Source organism: Octopus bimaculoides, chromosome 5 (assembly GCF_046866305.1).
Source record: "Octopus bimaculoides isolate indiv1 chromosome 5, ASM4686630v1, whole genome shotgun sequence".
Taxonomy (NCBI): domain Eukaryota; kingdom Metazoa; phylum Mollusca; class Cephalopoda; order Octopoda; family Octopodidae; genus Octopus; species Octopus bimaculoides.
Window position 1 is genome coordinate 5,522,637 of NC_142932.1, and position 20,157 is coordinate 5,542,793.

General features: G+C 34.9%; 1 protein-coding gene across 24 annotated transcripts in view; it reads right to left on the reverse strand.

Annotated features, from left to right (window-relative positions):
• Positions 1-18,901, reverse strand: part of LOC106882136 (uncharacterized) — a 104,425-nt gene extending 85,524 nt beyond the window's left edge. For 18 of the 24 annotated variants that reach the window (XR_016241840.1, XR_016241836.1, XR_016241834.1 and 15 more), the window contains exon 1: positions 18,182-18,901. Coding sequence is in view for 1 of the 24 variants with exons in the window: in XM_089351949.1 (XP_089208075.1) it covers positions 15,261-15,421 (161 nt within the window). In the remaining 23 variants the exon portion in view is untranslated. Of the gene's footprint in view, positions 1-15,260; positions 15,688-18,181 lie in introns of those variants that run through there. The other 6 variants (XR_016241822.1, XR_016241823.1, XM_089351949.1 and 3 more) reach the window with 6 other exon arrangements.
• Between the last annotated feature and the right edge of the window lie 1,256 nt (positions 18,902-20,157).

Sequence of the window (20,157 nt, forward strand, 5' to 3'; positions counted from 1 at the left end):
ACAGCAAATTTCTCCCTTAACTTTTGATTCACAAACAATATACTACTAGTGTCTGAACTGCAAACTTTTTTAGAATAACAAAACAAGACAGTAGGACTAAAAATAAACAAAAAAATTAACAAAGTTCTTGAAAATTGAAGAAAAACATCTACACCTATCTTCACCAACAACACAACCAGAGAAAGCAAAAAAACAAACAAACAAAAGGACTGAATTACTTTGGGCAGATAAGCCTTTTGGAGAAGTAAGTGTATGAGATGGGTTTACAACTAGTGTATCATCACACATATTTCTTTTGGCTTAGAAACATGGAGCAAACAAGTTAAAAATAGCTCAACATGTTTGGAATAATATAGGACCCTAAAACAACAAGATGAATCTGAGAACCAATATAACTAAATGATACTGTCAAATTTACACAATTGTTGAAATGTCCAGGTGGTGAAAAAAAGTTAACAGACTGGTTTCCAAAACAAAGGGATGAAAACAAAAAAGATGGAGTGATGAATTGGAGACTACCACAAAAAGTGCTATCAGAATCTTGAAACTGAGTACAGGAAACGTCTTTACTTAGCAGGAAAGCATCAGTTAATTACATCAACATTGCATCTGAAACCACATGATTAAGAAGCAAACTTAACAACACAGCCATACTTCCACCATACAAATTTACTACCTCTGCCTTAGTGAAGGCAAAGGTATTGTATTCAGTCGTGTTTGTTTGTCCATGGACAAGATATCTCAAGAACTGCTGGATGGATTCAGATGAAACTTTCAGGGATGTTTAGCCACATGACTAGCAGAAACTGATTAGATTTTGGGATCGATCCACTTCCGGGCAAGGATTTTGGATTATTCTTTTATGTTTTATTTATGTGTATATGTAAAGTTTCATGCAGTTCTCTTCTACACGCATGCACATTTTCAGCGTTGAAGATTACCACCTCATTTCCATTGTACACACGCACACACATACCTCTCTTTTATACACATATACTCACATCAAATGCTGTTCATTGGTTTTTTTTACTCCTTCCTTTGTTATTCATCTATCACCACTTCCTTTCTCATTCATACAACGCTCTGTTTGCCATTTATCTCCTCTACCTACACCTTTCACTCCATCTCTCTCTCTCTCTATATATATATATATATATATATATATATATATATATATATATATATATATATATATATATATATATATATATATATATATATATATATATATATATATACATACAAATATATATATATATATATACATACAAATAACTTTTTTTTTTTTTTGTGCGGGTGGCACATGAAATGCACCATTTTGAGCGTGGCCGTTGTCAGTACCGCCTGACTGGCCTTCGTGCGGGTGACACGTAAAAGCACCCACTACACTGGCGTTAGGAAGGGCATCCAGTTGTAGAAACTCTGCCAAATTTAGATTGGAGCCTGGTGTAGCCATCTGGTCTCACCAGTCCTCAGTCAAATCGTCCAACCCATGCTAGCATGGAAAGCGGACGTTAAACGACGACGACGACACATACAAATTACATATATATATATATGTACATACATACCCAAATATATATCATATATATATATATATCTATACATATAAATTTGACTTGGGCGATTCTTTCTTGTCTTGGGATTCACGGTCGAACGGCTGGATGGAATTGTGCGAAAAATTACACAGATGTGTAGAATGATCCAATGGTGATGCTGGGCTTTGTATTTTTTTCATAGCTCCTATGATTACCGAGATAATCTACTATAATAATACTCTTGTGTTTATGAATGAAAAAGGAAGGGGTGATGTCATTTTTTGCATAGCTCCCATGATTACCGAGATAATCTACTATAATATTCTTGTGATTATGAATGAGAAAGGAAAGGGTGATAGATGAATAAGGAAGTAAGGGGAGATGTCATACTTGGTAGTGGGATGATGAAAATTGTACGCTGAGAAAAACTGAAACAGCGTTTCAACTCTGTGTGTGTGCACACGCAATGGAAGTAGGATGATTCATATTTGTTCGCTTAGTATTTGGGTTTATTTTTTGATTTGGTTGAATCTTGGTTAGTTTTTTTTTTTTTTTGTTCATCAGTTATTTTTAGCGTTCTGACAGAAAAAATGTCATCCTGAAACTGTTTTTTTAATGTAAGTGTGCCCCAAAAATTCCAATGTTTACTTACACAAGACCAGGTTTTACAGCCACATCATCCAAACTGACTGGGCTTAGCAGCCAGTTTCTATCTATCTATCTATATATATATATATATATATATGTACATACAAATATATATATATATACATACATTTATATATATATATATATATATATACATACAAATACAAATATATATACATACATTTATATATATATATATATATACATACAAATACAAATATATATACATACATACAAATATGTATGTGTGTATTTTCCCCTTGTTTACAACTAACATGGAAAAAAAAAAATAAACCGTAACCAGGGCAGCAAAAGGTCACCCAAGTAATAAGGACGTAACACCTTGTTTGTAAAGGTAGAAACTCAGGGTTCATGTGAAATATTTTGTGTAATATATATAAATAAACAAATGGAGTTAAACACAGGTGTTATTCAAATTCTTTTACTTCCAACATGATTCGAAGACAACATTGGTATTATTCCAGAAGGAATAAAATGGTGTGAAACAATGTAATCTCATCAGGAAGAGAAAGAAAGAAACCAAACTCATCGATAAGACATTTTAGCAGAATGTGATGAATGTGTAAAATGATGAACGGAATGCTACTAAGTTTTTGTAAAAAACTTAGTAGATATAACGTCAAGGGTAGCCTATAGAAAGAGAAAGAAAGACAAAAGCAGAAAACTAATAAAGAAGAAATATAGAGCGATATGTGAATTAAAATAAAAGCTTCAAGTCTGGGAAATAGATATGTGTAGTGGAAGTGAAATGTGAGAAGAAAATCAATATAATATATATATATATATATATATAGATATATATATATATATATATACATACATATATATACATACATATATATAAACACACACACACACACACATATATATATATATATATATACACACAAATATACATATATATTTATAATAGGACATCTAACCCGCTAGAAGGAGCAGTCAAAACTACACACCACAATTAGGGATAATTTCGAAAGGGAATGAAAAATAAAAACATTTACCATCTATTTTTCAAAGAAAATAGAGTGCCCAAAAGGGCTCCCGATTCTCTGTGTCAAAAGCGGTTATGTTCAGATCACAACTAAGTCTTAAGTATATATGTAACAGATGTAAGCCAAGTCTGTAATTTGTGCGGAATCAGAAGATGTTTTGTAGCGCTATCCCACCCTTGTTGCACAGACTCTCTGGCCATTGGAAATGTTGTGAATTCCTGACTAGGCAGCTGGAAACTATAACAACCCTATATCTTAGGCCTCCACCTATCATTAATGACCATGGCTGACGATATTAGTTGAGTGCCCTACTGGAACAGCATTGTCTATAGTTAAATAGTTCAATGTATGAATGGCAGTCTCTATCACACAAGCTATACTTGTTGGTCATTTCAGTGCTTTTGGGGCTGTTTTTTTTTTTCTATCTCTAGTTTAGGGTTATAAATAGAATGGTATGGAGGATATGTTGTTGCTCATGCAGCATGTCACCCTACTCCACATCACTGATGGATCCAAAGGAACAGCGTTTTTCATTATCAAAAATGTCTTTTGTGCTAAAAAAAATTTAGATATATAAATCAATATTATCATAAGAGCTGTGGACTGGCATTGGATAAACTGCATTACCGTATTTGTTCTAACTCTTTATATACAGACAGTATACCTACCTCATCTTCAAATGAGTGATCTTTATACCATTTTCATTGATATAAAGGTTTAATGATAATTCTATAGTTTTTTTTCTCATCCTTCAAAATTTCTTGTAGCCAATGACACAGAAATTTTTCCTTATCAAAGGATTGATTAAAAAGAACTCAAAATTCTATTTTACTTTATTTGGATACAATGTACTTGAATCGGAAAGGATTGAAGGAAGCAAGAAAGAAAAAGGAAATTTTATCTTTGTTATATAAATAGAGAAGAATTATATGCTATAGAAATAGCTTTGTATATAATAGATGTTTTGAAGAATGTTATGTTGACACTTAGGAAATACATAAACTGACAGAATAATACCAGAAGTGATGTGGATCGTTTTGTTTCCTTGAATAGTTTTCTATTCTTCAAGTAGTTCCAATATTGCTTTACTTCACTTCCTATGTATTAATTTCAATACAAAAGGACAAATACATTAACAGTATTTGTACATATCCTGCACAGACAAAGGTTACAATTCTACGTTAAATGTTACATCATGCGAGATATGTAGAAGCAAAGGAGCTAGGAATTCAAACTTAATACTGGTCTATACTATATTCTATACATTAAATTCACTTAGCAATCAGGGCTAAATATCAGATCATCTGGGAATGTTACTTGAAACAAACAGATCCAGGTGGACATTATTTGGATTATTTGCACCACACTAAAAATCTTGAAGCTAAGCACTGTTTCTTAAGTAACCTCATCAAAGCACAAAAGACATTTTTCTTGCACAAAAAATATATGAAATTGTAAAATGTAATAAGGTAAATATCAAAAACAGTTTTGATTTACATCAAATGCAGAATTGGGAAATAAATTTTTTCCAAAACTTTAACCCTTCTGATACAAACTAGTTGGAGGACATTTTGTCTTATGATACAAATCCTCTCATTTAATAGTTAACATTTAAATTAGAACCTTCTACCATTATTTTGTTAGAACCTTTTAATATTAATCATTATAATTAATTTAATTTTGATACAATTCCATACAAAAAGTACAGTCAGTATGTATGCACAGAACAAAAAATAACAGGAAGAAATTTGGAAAAAAAAAAGCATTTTCAATTTGTTACAACATACAATTAGCTAACTTCTTATATTAATTAACTAATATGTTGAAAATTTCTTACTAATGAAAAAGTCAGTGGTTTTCTAAATCCCCTTAAAGTTTTTATTATTTATAAAATTAAATGAAATATAATGAAAGAGTTCATGATTGTTTCTGTCAGGCTCAAAGACTATCTTCACAGTGTATAGACTGTATGTTAACCTAGTGGTGTTATCTTTCTCCAGGTTAACTGTCAACATAATGTGAATGTGCAGTGAAATGCTTGCTTGGGAACCAAACTGACATCACAAGTACAGTCCATGAAGTACTACCATTCTACTAATCAAACTATGCAAGTATGGAAAAAATGTAAATTATAATGATGATGATGATGACCATTGGAATTGGAGCCACAAGAGAATTAATTTTACAATACTGAATTAAAACCTGAAGATAATTTTATCTTTTACTTTTCCAGAATAGATGAAATACCCATGATATATAGGATTAAATTAACTAGTACTCCCAGCCAAAATTTGATTTGAATCATCATCAACGTCCGCTTTCCATGCTTGTATGGGTAGGACAGTTTGACTGAGGACTGACAAGCCAGGAGGCTGCACCAGGCCCCAATCTGATCTGGCAAGGTTTCTACAGGCCCTTCCTAACACCAACCTCCGAGAGTGTAGTGGGTGCTTTTTACATGTCACCAGCACGGGGGGGGGGGGGGGGGGGGGCAGTCAGGCAGCACTGGCATTGACCATGCTTGAATGGTACTTTTTTATGTGCCACCAGCATGGGAGCCAGTCAGGCAGCACTGGCATTGACCATGCTTGAATGGTACTTTTTTATGTGCCACCAGCATGGGAGCCAGTCAGGCAGCACTGGCATTGACCATGCTTGAATGGTACTTTTTTATGTGCCACCAGCATGGGAACCAGTCGGGCAGCACTGGCATTGACCATGCTTGAATGGTACTTTTTTATGTGTTACCAGCATGGGAGCCAGTCGGGCAGCACTGGCACCAATCTCTATAAAGCAAATATTTAATATGTTCCTTTACGTCCTGAGTTCAAATCCTTTATGTGAACAATAAAGTACTAGATGCATATTGTGACTAATCCAGTCAATTAATACCCATACTCTACAAAAACTGAATTTGTGTTTAGCAAAAAGAAAGCACTATCTCTTAGCTTTGTCTTAATCAATAGATAGAATATCAGATTTAATTTGATATTTTTAGTTGAGCTCTATCAAAATAACTGCCAACATTTTATTCTTTTTATACCAACAACACCATAAATAATGTGAAGTATATTTGCCACTTAAATGTGGCTGACCCCTAAGGGTGAATGTTACTGTTGCTTTTAGCCCCAGGAGAACATCTCCTCCAGCTGGCTATTGACAAATATCTGTGTCCTGTCTGTATTTGCAAAGTCATCCTTCCCTTTGCAAATACAGACAGGGCACAGATGTTTGTCAATAGCCAGCTGGAGGAGATGTCCTCCTGGGGCTAAAAGCAACAGTAACATTCACCCTTAGGGTTTAGCCACATTTAAGTGGCAAATATACTTCACATTGTCGTGCAGTTACTGTTTATACCTCGTTCAGAGATTTAACATTACCATAAATAATGTTATAATTTAACTATATCAGTTCAAATACATGTATGCTCAAATGGATTAAAATGCTTTTAAAGAATGAATTCTCAAATAGATGTTACTCAGCCTGTTTTGATAGCAGCCTGCTTGAGACTGCTCCTGGTTATATGATACAAACATCCTGCTTTAAAGTGATCTAAATTAAAACCATACAAATTTCAGGCTAATTTGCATTCCAGGTTCCAGCTAAATAATGGTGAAGTTATTTTATTAAATTCTTTATTAATTTCAAAATTAATTGAAACCAAGTCTGTTTGTTTCAATAGAAATATGATAACAAAAGAGTTAATGATCCTGAACCAGACTACTTTTTTTAATTTCAATAGATTTATCCACTATGGAATCTTTTGCAGGAATTGGTGTTATTCTATCTTATAGACAAAAAAAATGACAAACCTCTTAGAACACAGGCAAGAGATTTGTTATTTTGGGTCAGAACATGTAACTATTGATACAAATCATTTCACCCAGGAATTTAATTTGCATCAATATGGACTTGCCTGGCATTTCATTTGGGTCAGTAAAATAAGTACGATTTCTCTGGTACTTATTCTTCTTACAAAGTTTGCCTAGAGCTTAGTGACAATGTGAACAAGATATCAATAACCCTTTATACAGTACATAGCAAAGTTTTCAGATCAATAAAAAATATGGATTAATGAGGAAGAGTGTAATTATGACACAATATAAAGGAAGTCGAACCAGTTTTAGTTCTGGCTAATGACTAATAATTTCCTTCAACCAATTACTGTTGTGTTGAATGTGTATGTATACATGTTGTATTCATTCATTAAGGAAAGATAAATAAAGGAAATAAGTATCAAGTATTTATATGAAAACAAAAAAGTAAATAATATATGAGCACATAGAGATCTAATGCAAAAAATATATAAATATGCTTATAAATAACAATCAGTACACAAAACATAAATAGTTGCATGAATAAGGTTAATTTATGCCCAATTCATACACAAAATACAATTTTTCAGCATCCTCAGAGATTGTATTACAACACCAGACACAAAAGGTGTTGATATGGCTGTGCGGTTAAAAAAGTCTACTTTGCTCCAATATAGTTCAAAGTTCAGTGCAGTACATTGGGCAAGAGTCTTCTACAATAACCCTGAAAAGCTAATTCTTTGTGAGTGGAAAGTAAACGTCTGCTCAAGCTTTGTCAGTAAAACCGAGTAGGCAGAGATTATGTGAAAGCCTACTGACCAGGCTACCCAGTCATTTAAACAGCCAGACTTGTGTACAACACTACACTGATTCTGCCTGAGGATTACATTAAAGGTACTCTGAAATATTCAGCTATATACACATGTCCATGATTAGGTAGTTTTGTTGCCTACACACATCTGGAATACAACTCATCCTCAAAACCAATACAAAAATTAATGTACATCTATATATATGTTTGTTATATGTTGTTGTTTTTTTTCTCTTCTTTTGTATGTCTTAGTTTGGTGGAGTGACAGAATCCCTTTGAGACTAGTTAGATAAACAGAGTTGATGTTCAGTTAGTACAGAAAAAGTGTGGGTGAGGAGGGAACAAAACAGCTGAACTTCTGGGAAGGATTGATTGTGCAAAATAGTTAATGCAATGCTCAAGAGATGTGATTTAGTAAGGATGATTTGAGTAGGAGAGACAGGTGAGCCTGGGAAAAAAGTGTTCAGAGGAGCATAGGCTGCTGTCAAAGTGATAAAATAGGCAGAGTGAAGAAACAGCATGTCTGCAAGCAAGAGATTGTAGTGTCGTGGTGTACGAGTCTTTGCCAATTACCCAGATCACTTCCCTTTGGTCCAAAATGTTTGTATGTGCATCAGTGGTGTACAAAATGTGGGAGCAGTACTCTGTTATAAGACATTTTTGAGCTTTGTAGAAGATCTGCAATTGGTCAGAGCAGAATATTTTTAGACCTGAAGAGGGAGGATAGTCTTTGGTGAGAAGAGTTAGCAATATTGTGTGTAACAAGATGACCAAGAAAGATTATCAGAGATATATAAAGCCTAACATTTAGAGTATCTTTGAGGATTTAAGTGGTGTGTTGTTGAAGACTAAAGTAAATGATCCATAAAATTAATTCCTTGATATGACTGATACAAGCAATGATTGAAAGAAACTAATTATTGTGGTCCCATTGAATATGGTTCATATAAGCAGTGAACGATGCATGTGTGCAAAAAGATTCAGTAGGAGTGAATAGTGGTACCATCTGCAAACAGCTGAGTGTTGTTTGAGGTATCAGCAAGCAAGTCATTAATATATGTAAACAGGATTACATATCCAGTCTTAAAGTTTCATTCAGTTGGCCTCTTGGTTGATTACCAATGAACTGATAAGTACAGTCACCCAAAAAGCTGAATGAACAAAACTTAAGTCTAGATATGAAATCCAGTTTACATATAATGTCATGCATATATGTATATTTATCTGTATGTATATATGTGCTAACAAAGCAACCACTAATTTTGTGCTATCAAAGATGTATGAAATTAAGAAGATACTTTACTTAAAAACAAGTAAAAGTTAGTGACAGAAAGGGCATCTGGCTGTAAATCTGCTTCAATAATATATTCATCTAATCTATGCTAATATGGAAAAACATGTAATAGTGAATGAATGATGACAAATTTATCAAACTGTAAACACATCTCACACAGGAGTGTATTGAGTGCTTTTATACCAGAAAATAAGCAAAAACTACACATACACACACACCATCATCATTATTTAACATCCACTTTCCATGTTGGCATGAGTTGGATGGTTTGATATAAGCTGGGGAGCTGCCCAGGTTCCAATTATGTTTTGGTATGGTTTCTACAGCTGGACGCCCTTTCTCACACCAGCCACTTCAAAGAGTGTACTGGGTGCTTTTTACGTGGCACCGGCATGAGTGCATTTACTTGGTACCATCATGGACACTTTTATGTGGCACTGCCATGGGTGCTTTTATGTGACACCATCATCCAAAAGCCCTCAAGGGAAGGATCACTTGGCTGAAAGAGAGACACAGAGGACATAGCTGTATGTATGCGTACATGTGTGTGTGAGAGAGAAAGATGTAGCAATGTCTTGTGAGTGAATTTGATAGATGAGAACAGTATTAAACTCATTGTATATATGTGTGTGCATGAATGGCCAAGTATATAAGAATGTAGGAAGGCCCCTGCTAAGTTTTGAAACATAGTTTTCAGATTTTCCTATCCCAGAACCATGACCGACTATATTCCCATGAAAGGCATTAGCACCTACATGAATATGGCTTGACCAATTAATAGTGGCTGACTATTTTGGTTAATGTGGCATACTTCAAAGAAAATATGAGTGTTGTTGCTGATGTGGACGTTCTTGTCCTCACATATAAGCTACTTAATATTGTGAACTACATACAAAGAACACATAACGACCACACTAAAACATATCAGACTACCTGTTCATGGGTCACAAGTTGAATTCAAGTACAATTGTGTGGTTACATAGGCTTGAGAACAGAGGGTACAAGCACACCTACTAAAATTTTGTAGGGGCACTGAAAATGCTTTGAACATCCTGGGTTGGACCTGAGCTAGCACCCACTCAGAAAATTTCATTCCCACATTTATGTGTGGTGAGGAGTTTGTTTACAACCATGTGGTTCCAGGTTCAACTCCACTGTGTAGCACCTTAAGCAAGTGTCTTCTGCTATAGCCTCAAGTTAAGCAACATCTAGCAAATGGATTTTGGCAGATGGTAACTGTATAGAAGCCCATCATATATTTGAAGAGCAAATTTTATTATGCTTCTGTATGAAGGGCAATGTTATATGGTAGCAAGATGTAGATCTTGAATGCAAAGGATTTGAGAAGACTGGAAGAAAGTAAGGCAAACATACTGTGCTGTATGAGTAATATTAGTGGACATGAATAAAACTCCACTGGTATGGTCATTTGATACTTGTAGAGGATATCAATTGTACAAAGATGGATACTGTGAAAGATGGAAACTGAAAAAGATGTGGAAAGAAGTAATGAAAGCTGATCTCAAGAAACTGAACCTTGTAAAAAAGATGATGGACTGCAACAAATGGCAAAATGCTGTAGTAGAGAAAACCTGTCCAACCCATGCAAGTATGGAAAAAAAAAAAACATGCGCAAAAAACTAAATGGTGACGGAGATTGAAAATGTATACCAACACTTGGGGCTCTCTCTCACCCATTATGTTCAAAGTATGTCTCCTTACTATGACCATTATGGATAAGAAAGACAGAGACCCTCTTTGCTAACAACTATTTTTGTTGGTACCTAACAAAGATGGTTGTTCTCTTTCTGTTTGTTACTCTCTCATGTCACTCACTCACATACCACCCTTCTATCACTATCTTCCTCCCATCATGTACCTATGCAAGAAGGGATGATAATGCATTAGATCTGTTCCCATTCACCTCTCTTACCATAACATATCCTTTACCCCCAATACCCATTCTATCACCCACTTTCCCCCCTCTCCTATTACTTGCTTCTCCATCACCAAGTCTTTTCCCCCATGGTGCTGCTTTTGTAAATTCTGAGTCAAATACACAATTGCTGGACATGCCAACAAAGTTAAGATTTTTAATATTTACAGTTAAATCTCTATTAATCATGTTTACTGCTTCTATTCAGTTTTTTTTTACCTATAGAGAGATGCTGCATTATGCAACATCATTCAATTCTAATACCCTTTTACTCCTATCACTTAGATTCCTTTATTCTCCTTCACAGCCCATTTTAACTATGTGAACCCAGCAGATACTGGCCAATTAATCTGGACACTACCATGATAACTCTCCCCTCTCTTAACCTAATTGTGTAACTTGGTGCCATGGACATAGCTTCAGCCTGCCACTGATATCATTATATTCATTTGGCACAACAACAATAAGAAGTGATGCAGTGCAGAGGGGAAGCCCTTAACCCCAGAAGACACTTCAAACAACCAACTTCCCATTTGCTATTACACCCCAACAAGAGTGCCATGATGACATCACTATTCTCAAGCTTCACAATAACTTAGGTACAATACTAAGGGAGATAGGCTATTTCTCTATAAAACAGTCCCACAAGGCTGCTCTTATGGACTAGAACAGAGACAATGCTAGTACTCAGCTGTTTATACTAGTGTAATGAACCTCTAGATAACTAATCTGAGCCTGACATGATCTTTGAGCAGTAAGATTAAAGATCAATATGTCGAAAGGGACTCTTTAGCTCAGCAACAGACTATTAATCCCATGGTACCAATGTGAGATGAAAATGCCCTTTTCAACACACACAATAGTGTGAGATGGGAAGGAAGGATGAATGGAGACAACACAAAAAGAGAACAAGACTACTTTGATGCCACTGAATAAACAGAGATAACGTAGGACAGATAACTCTTTAGTCTTCCTGAGCACAAGACAATCTATTTAGAGTCAATATCATAATAAAATGTATCATGTATACTGTGTAAAGGGGTTGATGGTAGAAAAGGCTTCAAGCTTCAGAAACCATGCTAGAAAACTAGAAGGTAGGAGCGAGACATGGTTAACTCATCTGGTTAGATAAAGTTAAGACAATTTCGTGTGTCCAAGTGCAAGCCCCAGGAGTCAGAGTGGCTGTTCTAGTGCATCTCTCTCGCCAACCTTCGGGGCAGCATCTTTCCCATTTTGTCTGCTGGGACCATGAGGCAGTCTGAATTACAGGAAATTCTATGTTCCACTCCTCAACTGAAGTACTAAGTGTTGGCCATAAAATATTTTTCCAGATGTTTGCCCTGAATCAATTGCTTTATTGGCCTAATGAAGTCACCTTGAAAGCTGTGGGCATGCCACCAACATACACATAATCAGATGGTCAATGACTATCTTGAGTTCATCTGCCCAAAATTACCCTTTGAATCAAGGAAATCCTGGTGGAATTGTCAGCTTAGTCACTGGTGACACATCACTGCAACAGATTGCACTGAGTTACATGTCACCAGTATGTACACATGTTGCAGGGTTAAAAAGTTCCCAAGCTCACCTTGCAACACCATTATCCCCAAGTTTGATCTCACTGTGTGGGACCCTGGTCACGTGTCTCCCACTGTAGCCTATATGTGTATATACATTCATGTATATACACATATAACATATATGTACCTGGTAAATCACTCTCACATGTCAACAATATTAAGAAAGCAAACTTCTGGAAATCAATTTCCGCGCCATTCTCAGATACACTAATAGTCTTTTTACTTCGAATCATTCTTTTTTTAATTTGCGCAACTTGATCAATAAAACCAACTTGTAAATCATTAAATAGGAGTAAATTATACAATGAAACAAAACTGAAGAGATTCTCTATGAGGTTACTCCACCTGCTAGAAATAGCAGCCTAACCTGCACAAATCACTCCACTCCCATTAACCGTCTTAAAATAAGACAGGGCACGTAAGATAATGTTATCCCAAATATTTCTATAAAAAATACATTTTTGATAGATAGATCTGCTTGACCTGTACTAACTTGGGATAAATAACAAAACAAAAATAAAAATAAAGAACATTAATAGTATAAAGTTTATAGAGGTGAATATAAGTAATTAAAAACATTTTCTGGTACTGAGTCATCCGCTATTGGCGGCAAATTCTGTTATCAAGATTAGAAATTTTTTTTCTTTAGGAACATCGCTGAAAGAGAAAAGGTTCTAAAAATAGCCTTTAACCAAGAGAGAAATGATGTAAAATGCAAGCATCCTAAGAAAAGAATCTGCAGGGTCTATGACCCTGAGAAGTCAGCGCAATTCCCATTTGGAGTACATTTTTTTTAGAATTAATTTTAAAAACTTTTTCCAAGTTCTTAGTCGGATATAATATAGTATTTGTTTTTTTAAACAATGCAAGTTTAAATAAACGCATGCTACTTCAATGCAGGATCAGTGATCTTTTCCAACTTAAACACTCACGAAAGGGAATGGAAACCTGATAATTAAAATATTAATCAATAATGCAGGACAATAATGAAGCTCTCGCACCAGTATGGGCAAAAACTGCGGCCCATGGGTCTTTATTCATAGCACGCCAAACGAAAAATTCCTTGGGTCTTTTAGTAGTGCAGCCTGCCTGGTGAGGAGCCATGACTCATGGGACCCGCATCTCGAAAAAGGTTGCCTCATGCCTGCTTTACATGAGTGTTCGACTTGCTAGAAATGCTAGAAATAGAAGCAAAATCTCCAAATCAGTCTAGACTAAAAATACGGCACACTGTATGGGCAATCACTGACGTGCTTCATAAGTGACGTAAATTGTACTAAAAATGAAAGATTGCCTAGATGCTCCTAAAATTGATAATGTAGCCTAGATGCTCCTAAAATTGAGGGGGTGATCCCGACTGAAATGCTTTTGATCATAGGCCTACATGTTCAGGGTTGACTTCTAAACAAGGGTTAAACAACAGGTTTTGAAAATTAAAAAAACTCATCATGAACACAAATAAGGCGTGAAGAAAATTCACTGGAAGTGATACGGATGAAGATATATGATTTGTGAATGAGGGGTGTTACTGAAAAAAAGTAAAATTATGACGAGTAAATTTATATGAAGCCTAAAAGATGACAGCAAAATTGACTTAGACATGTGCCTGTCACACAAAGTTTTGACGTTACGATCGCGTCAACAGGTCCTGTTTCGAAACTATTGTAATAGAATGATTACACACAAATTATTGTTGCGGTCCAGTGAACAGCCTTTGACATTTTCTATCCAATATTTGCATGCTATTATTTACAGCTTTATGTAAGCTTCGAGATTCACATGGCCCCAACCCAACTTTGTTCCCTCATAACTTAAAAAAATTCGATATGAAATTTTACAAAAGTACAATTCCGATAACATAAAAGTTTTAAATGTTTTATGGGAAGAGTTTAGAATCATTCTCTTCCCCATCCCGAATTTGTTTCCTCATAACTCTCTTTAAAATGCACATTTAAAACTACATTTTTCAGAAACAAATTTTCGGGAGTGTACATAACGTAATGTTGATGTTTGAACTATATGAGTCTGAAGAAAGCGGAAAATGTTAAAGTTACGGAAATGTTTAGTAACAAAATCAGTGTGTGTGTGGTGGGGGAAATAATATCACGATTCATTTACAAAAAATTTTCCCATCCCCTTGGATTTTATCCAAATTATTGTAATCTACATCTGAAAAATTTCATTAAATATACACTTTTCAGAACGTTATGGGGAAACAAATTTGAAGGAGGGGCACCAAACTGTAAATATGCCTAGACAGACAGATGTCACGACACAAGTGTGTCCGTATACCTTAATATTTACAACCGTAGACCATACAGACATTTCGTCTAATGTCAAGTAGTAATATTGTTCTCCCCAGTATATTTAAATGGATACGTACAGCACAAACATTTCAATAGCTATTGTTTACGAAATGCTTATGATTTGCTTTCAGAATCGAGCAGAGCATGAAGCATTTATGCAACGAATATTTGCAACATTGGTTATTTTATGACGAATATAACTAGAGAAAAATGGATGTAAAACATTGATGAAATTTCATACGATGTCGAACGTCAAAACTTCTGGTGACAGTGATCATAGTTAATGATAATGATTTGAAAGGGAAACTGTTACATTTACTTGTTTACAATATTCCGAATGTAGTATAGCAGAGTCGGTCGCGCTTGGTCCTGGATGCAGCAACTGAGTTGTTTATATACTCCAATCAGTTCAAACAAGACTGTCTGTTTTATATGTAAATACGTGCTAGTAACACATACATCAGGACCATTTGTTGACATTTATTAGTCACAGATGCACAAAGAGAAATGAAACTATATATATATAAAATTTCATTTACAAGAACAATGTATGTATGTTATATATATATATATATACACACACACACATGCATACATGCACACGCGCAGTAAGAGATGACTAATAATAAACTTTTAAAAGTTTTCAACATTTTGTTACTTCTTTATCCCTACAGAACTACAGTTTAATTGTCGGATACTTCATAAAATTCAACCATGACATTACATAAATAAAATGTTCATAGATTGAGCAAGTGTAGCTTATTGGATAAACCTGTGCGTGGTCACTCAATGGGCTAGAAATTATACCCTACCGCTAAAGAAGAGGTAGGACAGATTGATAAAATATGTACAAGACAAAAAAAAAAAAAAAAGCAAGATGGGATAGTCACAAATGCTCAGCAAAATCAAGGGCTGACCAAGATCTCAACACAGGTTATACGGATAAGGTAACGAACAGTAAATTTAAAAAGGAAACAGTTTAAAAGACATAATATCTGGTAATCTTATAAACAGGGTGGACTAAAAAAAAAATCTACTCGTTATATAATTTTGAGCATTTGGTTTAGTCTTTCTACGGTCTGTATTCAAATCTAATCAAAGCCAACTTTGCCTTCTTTCTGATAAATAAATCGATAGCGATTTTGAGACAATACATCGTAAGACCTCACACAAAAGTACACATATTGGAAGGAAAGCAGCCAAAAAATTTCTTTTTCTTTTAAATCGAAGAGCTTTTCAATATAAGAAAGTTATAGTAAACAATTCGGATGATCTACTTGTTGTAGTTTAACCCTAGGTCACTGACTTCATTTTTTTGTCAAAGACGTCGTAGTCGTTCGTGACAATCCCGTCTTTACGCATATCCACTATATATTCAAGATGAAAAGGTGTGATTTAAAGGAGATTTTGCTGCTAGTTTCAAGCAGATCGAGTGACCAGGTTGGGACGTTGAAGATATTTTATTAGTGTGTCTTGGAGACTACAGATTCATTAAAAATGGTGGGACGTGAGGGTGAGAATGAAAATGAAAACCGTTTCATTTCATATGCTAGGAGGCATGGGATAACGTTTCCAGATTTTTATATCTGAAATGGGAAGTCGTGATGTTTATGCATTTGCCATGTGCATTCGAAATAGAAATCTAGCGATTCTGGTGATAGTGAAAACAGTTTGTGCGTCACGGATCGGTAAAAATTTACCGCCTGTTAGTACTTAAAACGGCACCAACCACATGGGGAAAATGATATATACTAATATTTTAGGGTAGGAGAAGGAAGTGGTGACATTCTTGCCTTTCCGAAAAGTATTAGCAACAACAGTGAAGTTGATGCTGAAGTTTTAGCCGAGGAGATGGTGGTGGGCGTGTTACCAAAATTGTGTTCGCTGGAAACCTACTTCCATTGTATCAAATTGCTCTGACACGAGAAAATGTAATGACTTCTTACATAGGCACAATACTCCAAGTCATACACACACACACACATATATATATATATATATATATATATATATATATATATATATATATATATATATATATATATATATATATATATATATATATATATATATATATATATATATATGTGTGTGTGTGTGTGTGTGTGTGTGTGTGTATGGTTGAGGGAGAAACTATAAATACGGTCTCATACATGTGATATAATTAAGTAAAAAAACTTTGATCAACTGACATTATTCATGAAATACACACTACTTTTGTACTGAATACTTGTGTTCCTTGTTTTTTTTACACATAAGCATACATTATATATATATATATATATATAATTGGGACGTAATGACATTATGACATTTGTGCCTTTTCGCAGTATCCAAAAGTAAATTCAACTACAACCGAAATTAAAATGAGGTTAATTTACAAGGGAAATCAAATGACAAATCGTTGATTTCTTACAAAGTGGGTGTAAGGACTCGAATTTACAACATACAAAAAAAATGTATGTTGTGACATTCGTGCCTTTCTGAAGGAGAAGCTGCAGGGGTGGGGTAGCAGCATAAATGTAATGAAATTAGTTTTGTGATCGATATCTAAAAGAAAGAAAAATAGCGAAAGCAGAATGAAACCAGACGACAAAATACTTGGAAGCGCCACCTCAACGTGGTTGCTCGAGATTTTAGAAATAGCAGCCAAATCTCCTTCAAATCACACCTAACCATCTTACTAAACGAAGAATACAATGGACAATGTAGTCCTTGATGTACAGTGAAAAAGAAGGGAATATCTTAAGAGGTTTGATCATGAATCTACACAATTGGAGCTAAGCTACGGCTTACGCCGAAAACGGGGTGGTGTGCGTATTCTTCACCTCCGCCCGAATAATGTAGGCATCGATACACTGTGCATAGAAAGAACGAAAATTTTTAAAAAATGGGATGGTCACAACTGGAATACCTTTGAACGTGTTTGCTAGCAAACTCATTAGAGTATCAAAGAAAATACCATGCGACTGTTACTTTTTACGGCCTTTTGAACACGCCGAGTTCAAATCCCGCCGAAGCCAACTTTTTCTCTCAAGCGTAGGAAGTCGATAAAATAAAAGTACCAGCTCTGAAATGGTATTTTTTATAAATATGAACGGAATTTATAATTATGGATAATAAGAAAAATAAGGGTTGACTCTGGAGCAGAGCAAAATCCATCAAAGCCTTGAAAGTCAATAGTAAAAGAAATACATATTTAATAAACAAAAAAAAAGTGGATATTTTTTAAACACTTACCTCTGGCATATGAAAACTTAATTGTGCAATAATGACAAATAGTTGTTAGCTTTTGTCAAACTTTCCTCTCGTTCACAGAAAAAAAAACTGATATAAATTTAGTAAAATCTTTTAAAACTCGAGTTTCAACCAGTAAATGTGTATAAATCTTTAAAAAAACGTTCGAGTCGCGTCGCTGTATAAATAATAAAAGTTGCAGTTTCTGTTAAAAGTTTTCCTTTCTTTTCGTGTCCTGTTTATTATCAATATTATTATTATTATTCTTTTTTTTCTTATTCTTTCGCTCCTCTCTTGTTCTGTCTGAGATATTGTTTTCAAACCGTAAAAACAGTAAAACAGGTGGAGAAAATTAGACTGATGTTTGGTGTATGTCTATTAGATATATGTATGTATATTTCTCTATTTTTCCTTCTTTATTTCAGTTAATAAAGACAGATAGACAGAGAAAAATTAATTGTTAATAATGGATAAAGTCAAATTAACAATAACAGAATCAGCGAGGTAAAAATAGAAAGAAGGGATATTATGCACTCTAATCCATATTTATATATATCTATATATATTGAATTAACGAACTAAAAGTAATGGTATCGTTAGATATACGTATTTAAATATATTTGTACGGCTGGAAGATGATAAATACGGAAAATAACTGGGAAGGGAGAAGACAAGCGGTAAACGAATATTGCAGAGCGTTTACTGAGCCGTCTGTTGTGCGATGACGTCACGGAGAGTTAGAAGAGAGGGAGAAAGAAAGACACTGTGTGAGAGAAAAAAAAAAGAAAACAAAAGCGAAGGAGGAAGATATAGACGGAGGGGGACAACGGCGAAGGAGAGGGAGGGAGAGAGAAGAAAGAGTAAAAGGGAAATAGAGGGAGGAAAAGAGACACAGGGGGTTGAAAGAAAAGGAAAAGAAACTATAAAATTAGAGCAGAAAGGTGGCAAGGAAAAAAGAAGATGAAAAAAAAGAAAAGGCGAAGGGAGACAGACAGTCAATGAAAGAAAGAAAAAGCAGACAAAGAAGAAGATACGGAGGGAGAAAATAGAAAGCTAGGCGCTGAAAACGAAAATATGAAAAAAAAAAACAAAAACTGAGAGATAGATACAGAAGGGGAAATGGAGGGAAGCTAACAGAGAAAGGTGACTGACCACTCCGGGCGAGAAAGGCGGTAGAAAATACAAGTTATATTAAAAGTGGAATATAGTGTTTACTATAATTAGTGTGTGAGCGTGACGGATATTGATATGACTGGGTGGTGAAGAAGTTCGATATGCAATCTTGAGGATATTAAGGACGATATATTATATATATAGACATGGATTGATTCCAGCCAGTGAAGTTGGGTGAACGGAAACTGAGTGACAGTGACGTAACAAGGGTTCTCAGAATCCTAAGACTAAAATGTAATTCTGTTGCCTGTACCTTTATTGACAAGTACGATTTACAAGGAGAAATGTTACGCCTCTTCGCACTTTGCACCTAAGAGTGTCAACATCCTCGTCCCCTCGTCGTGTCAGATGGACTATACATGTAATTCAGACGTCCAGCCTTTGTCACGCTTGATACAGCATGAGAATTATAGGTACAAGTGTCAGTGGTGTATTCAGCCACATACTATGTGTAAATAGTTCAGCTGAGCAAACAACTGGAATACTCATCATCGAAATTACTTGCCTACGTCTATGTGTCGCTGTGTATATATTTTACACACACGTCTATGTAAGAGAGAGAGAGAGAACAAGCAAGCTTGTATGTATTTGAGATTATCAGAAACGTGTCCCCCCTAATTCTTTCTTTCCTTCTTCTTTCTATCCAAGAATGAGTTCGCGTCCTTATAACTATACTATTGTATTGAGAACTTTTCTTTTCTTCTTTTCGTTAAAACTGACAATATCCATATATATATGTGTGTGTGTAGGCAATCTTTCAACTTCGTTCGTATGGAGGTAACGAACTGTTGAATTTAAGGTGGAAA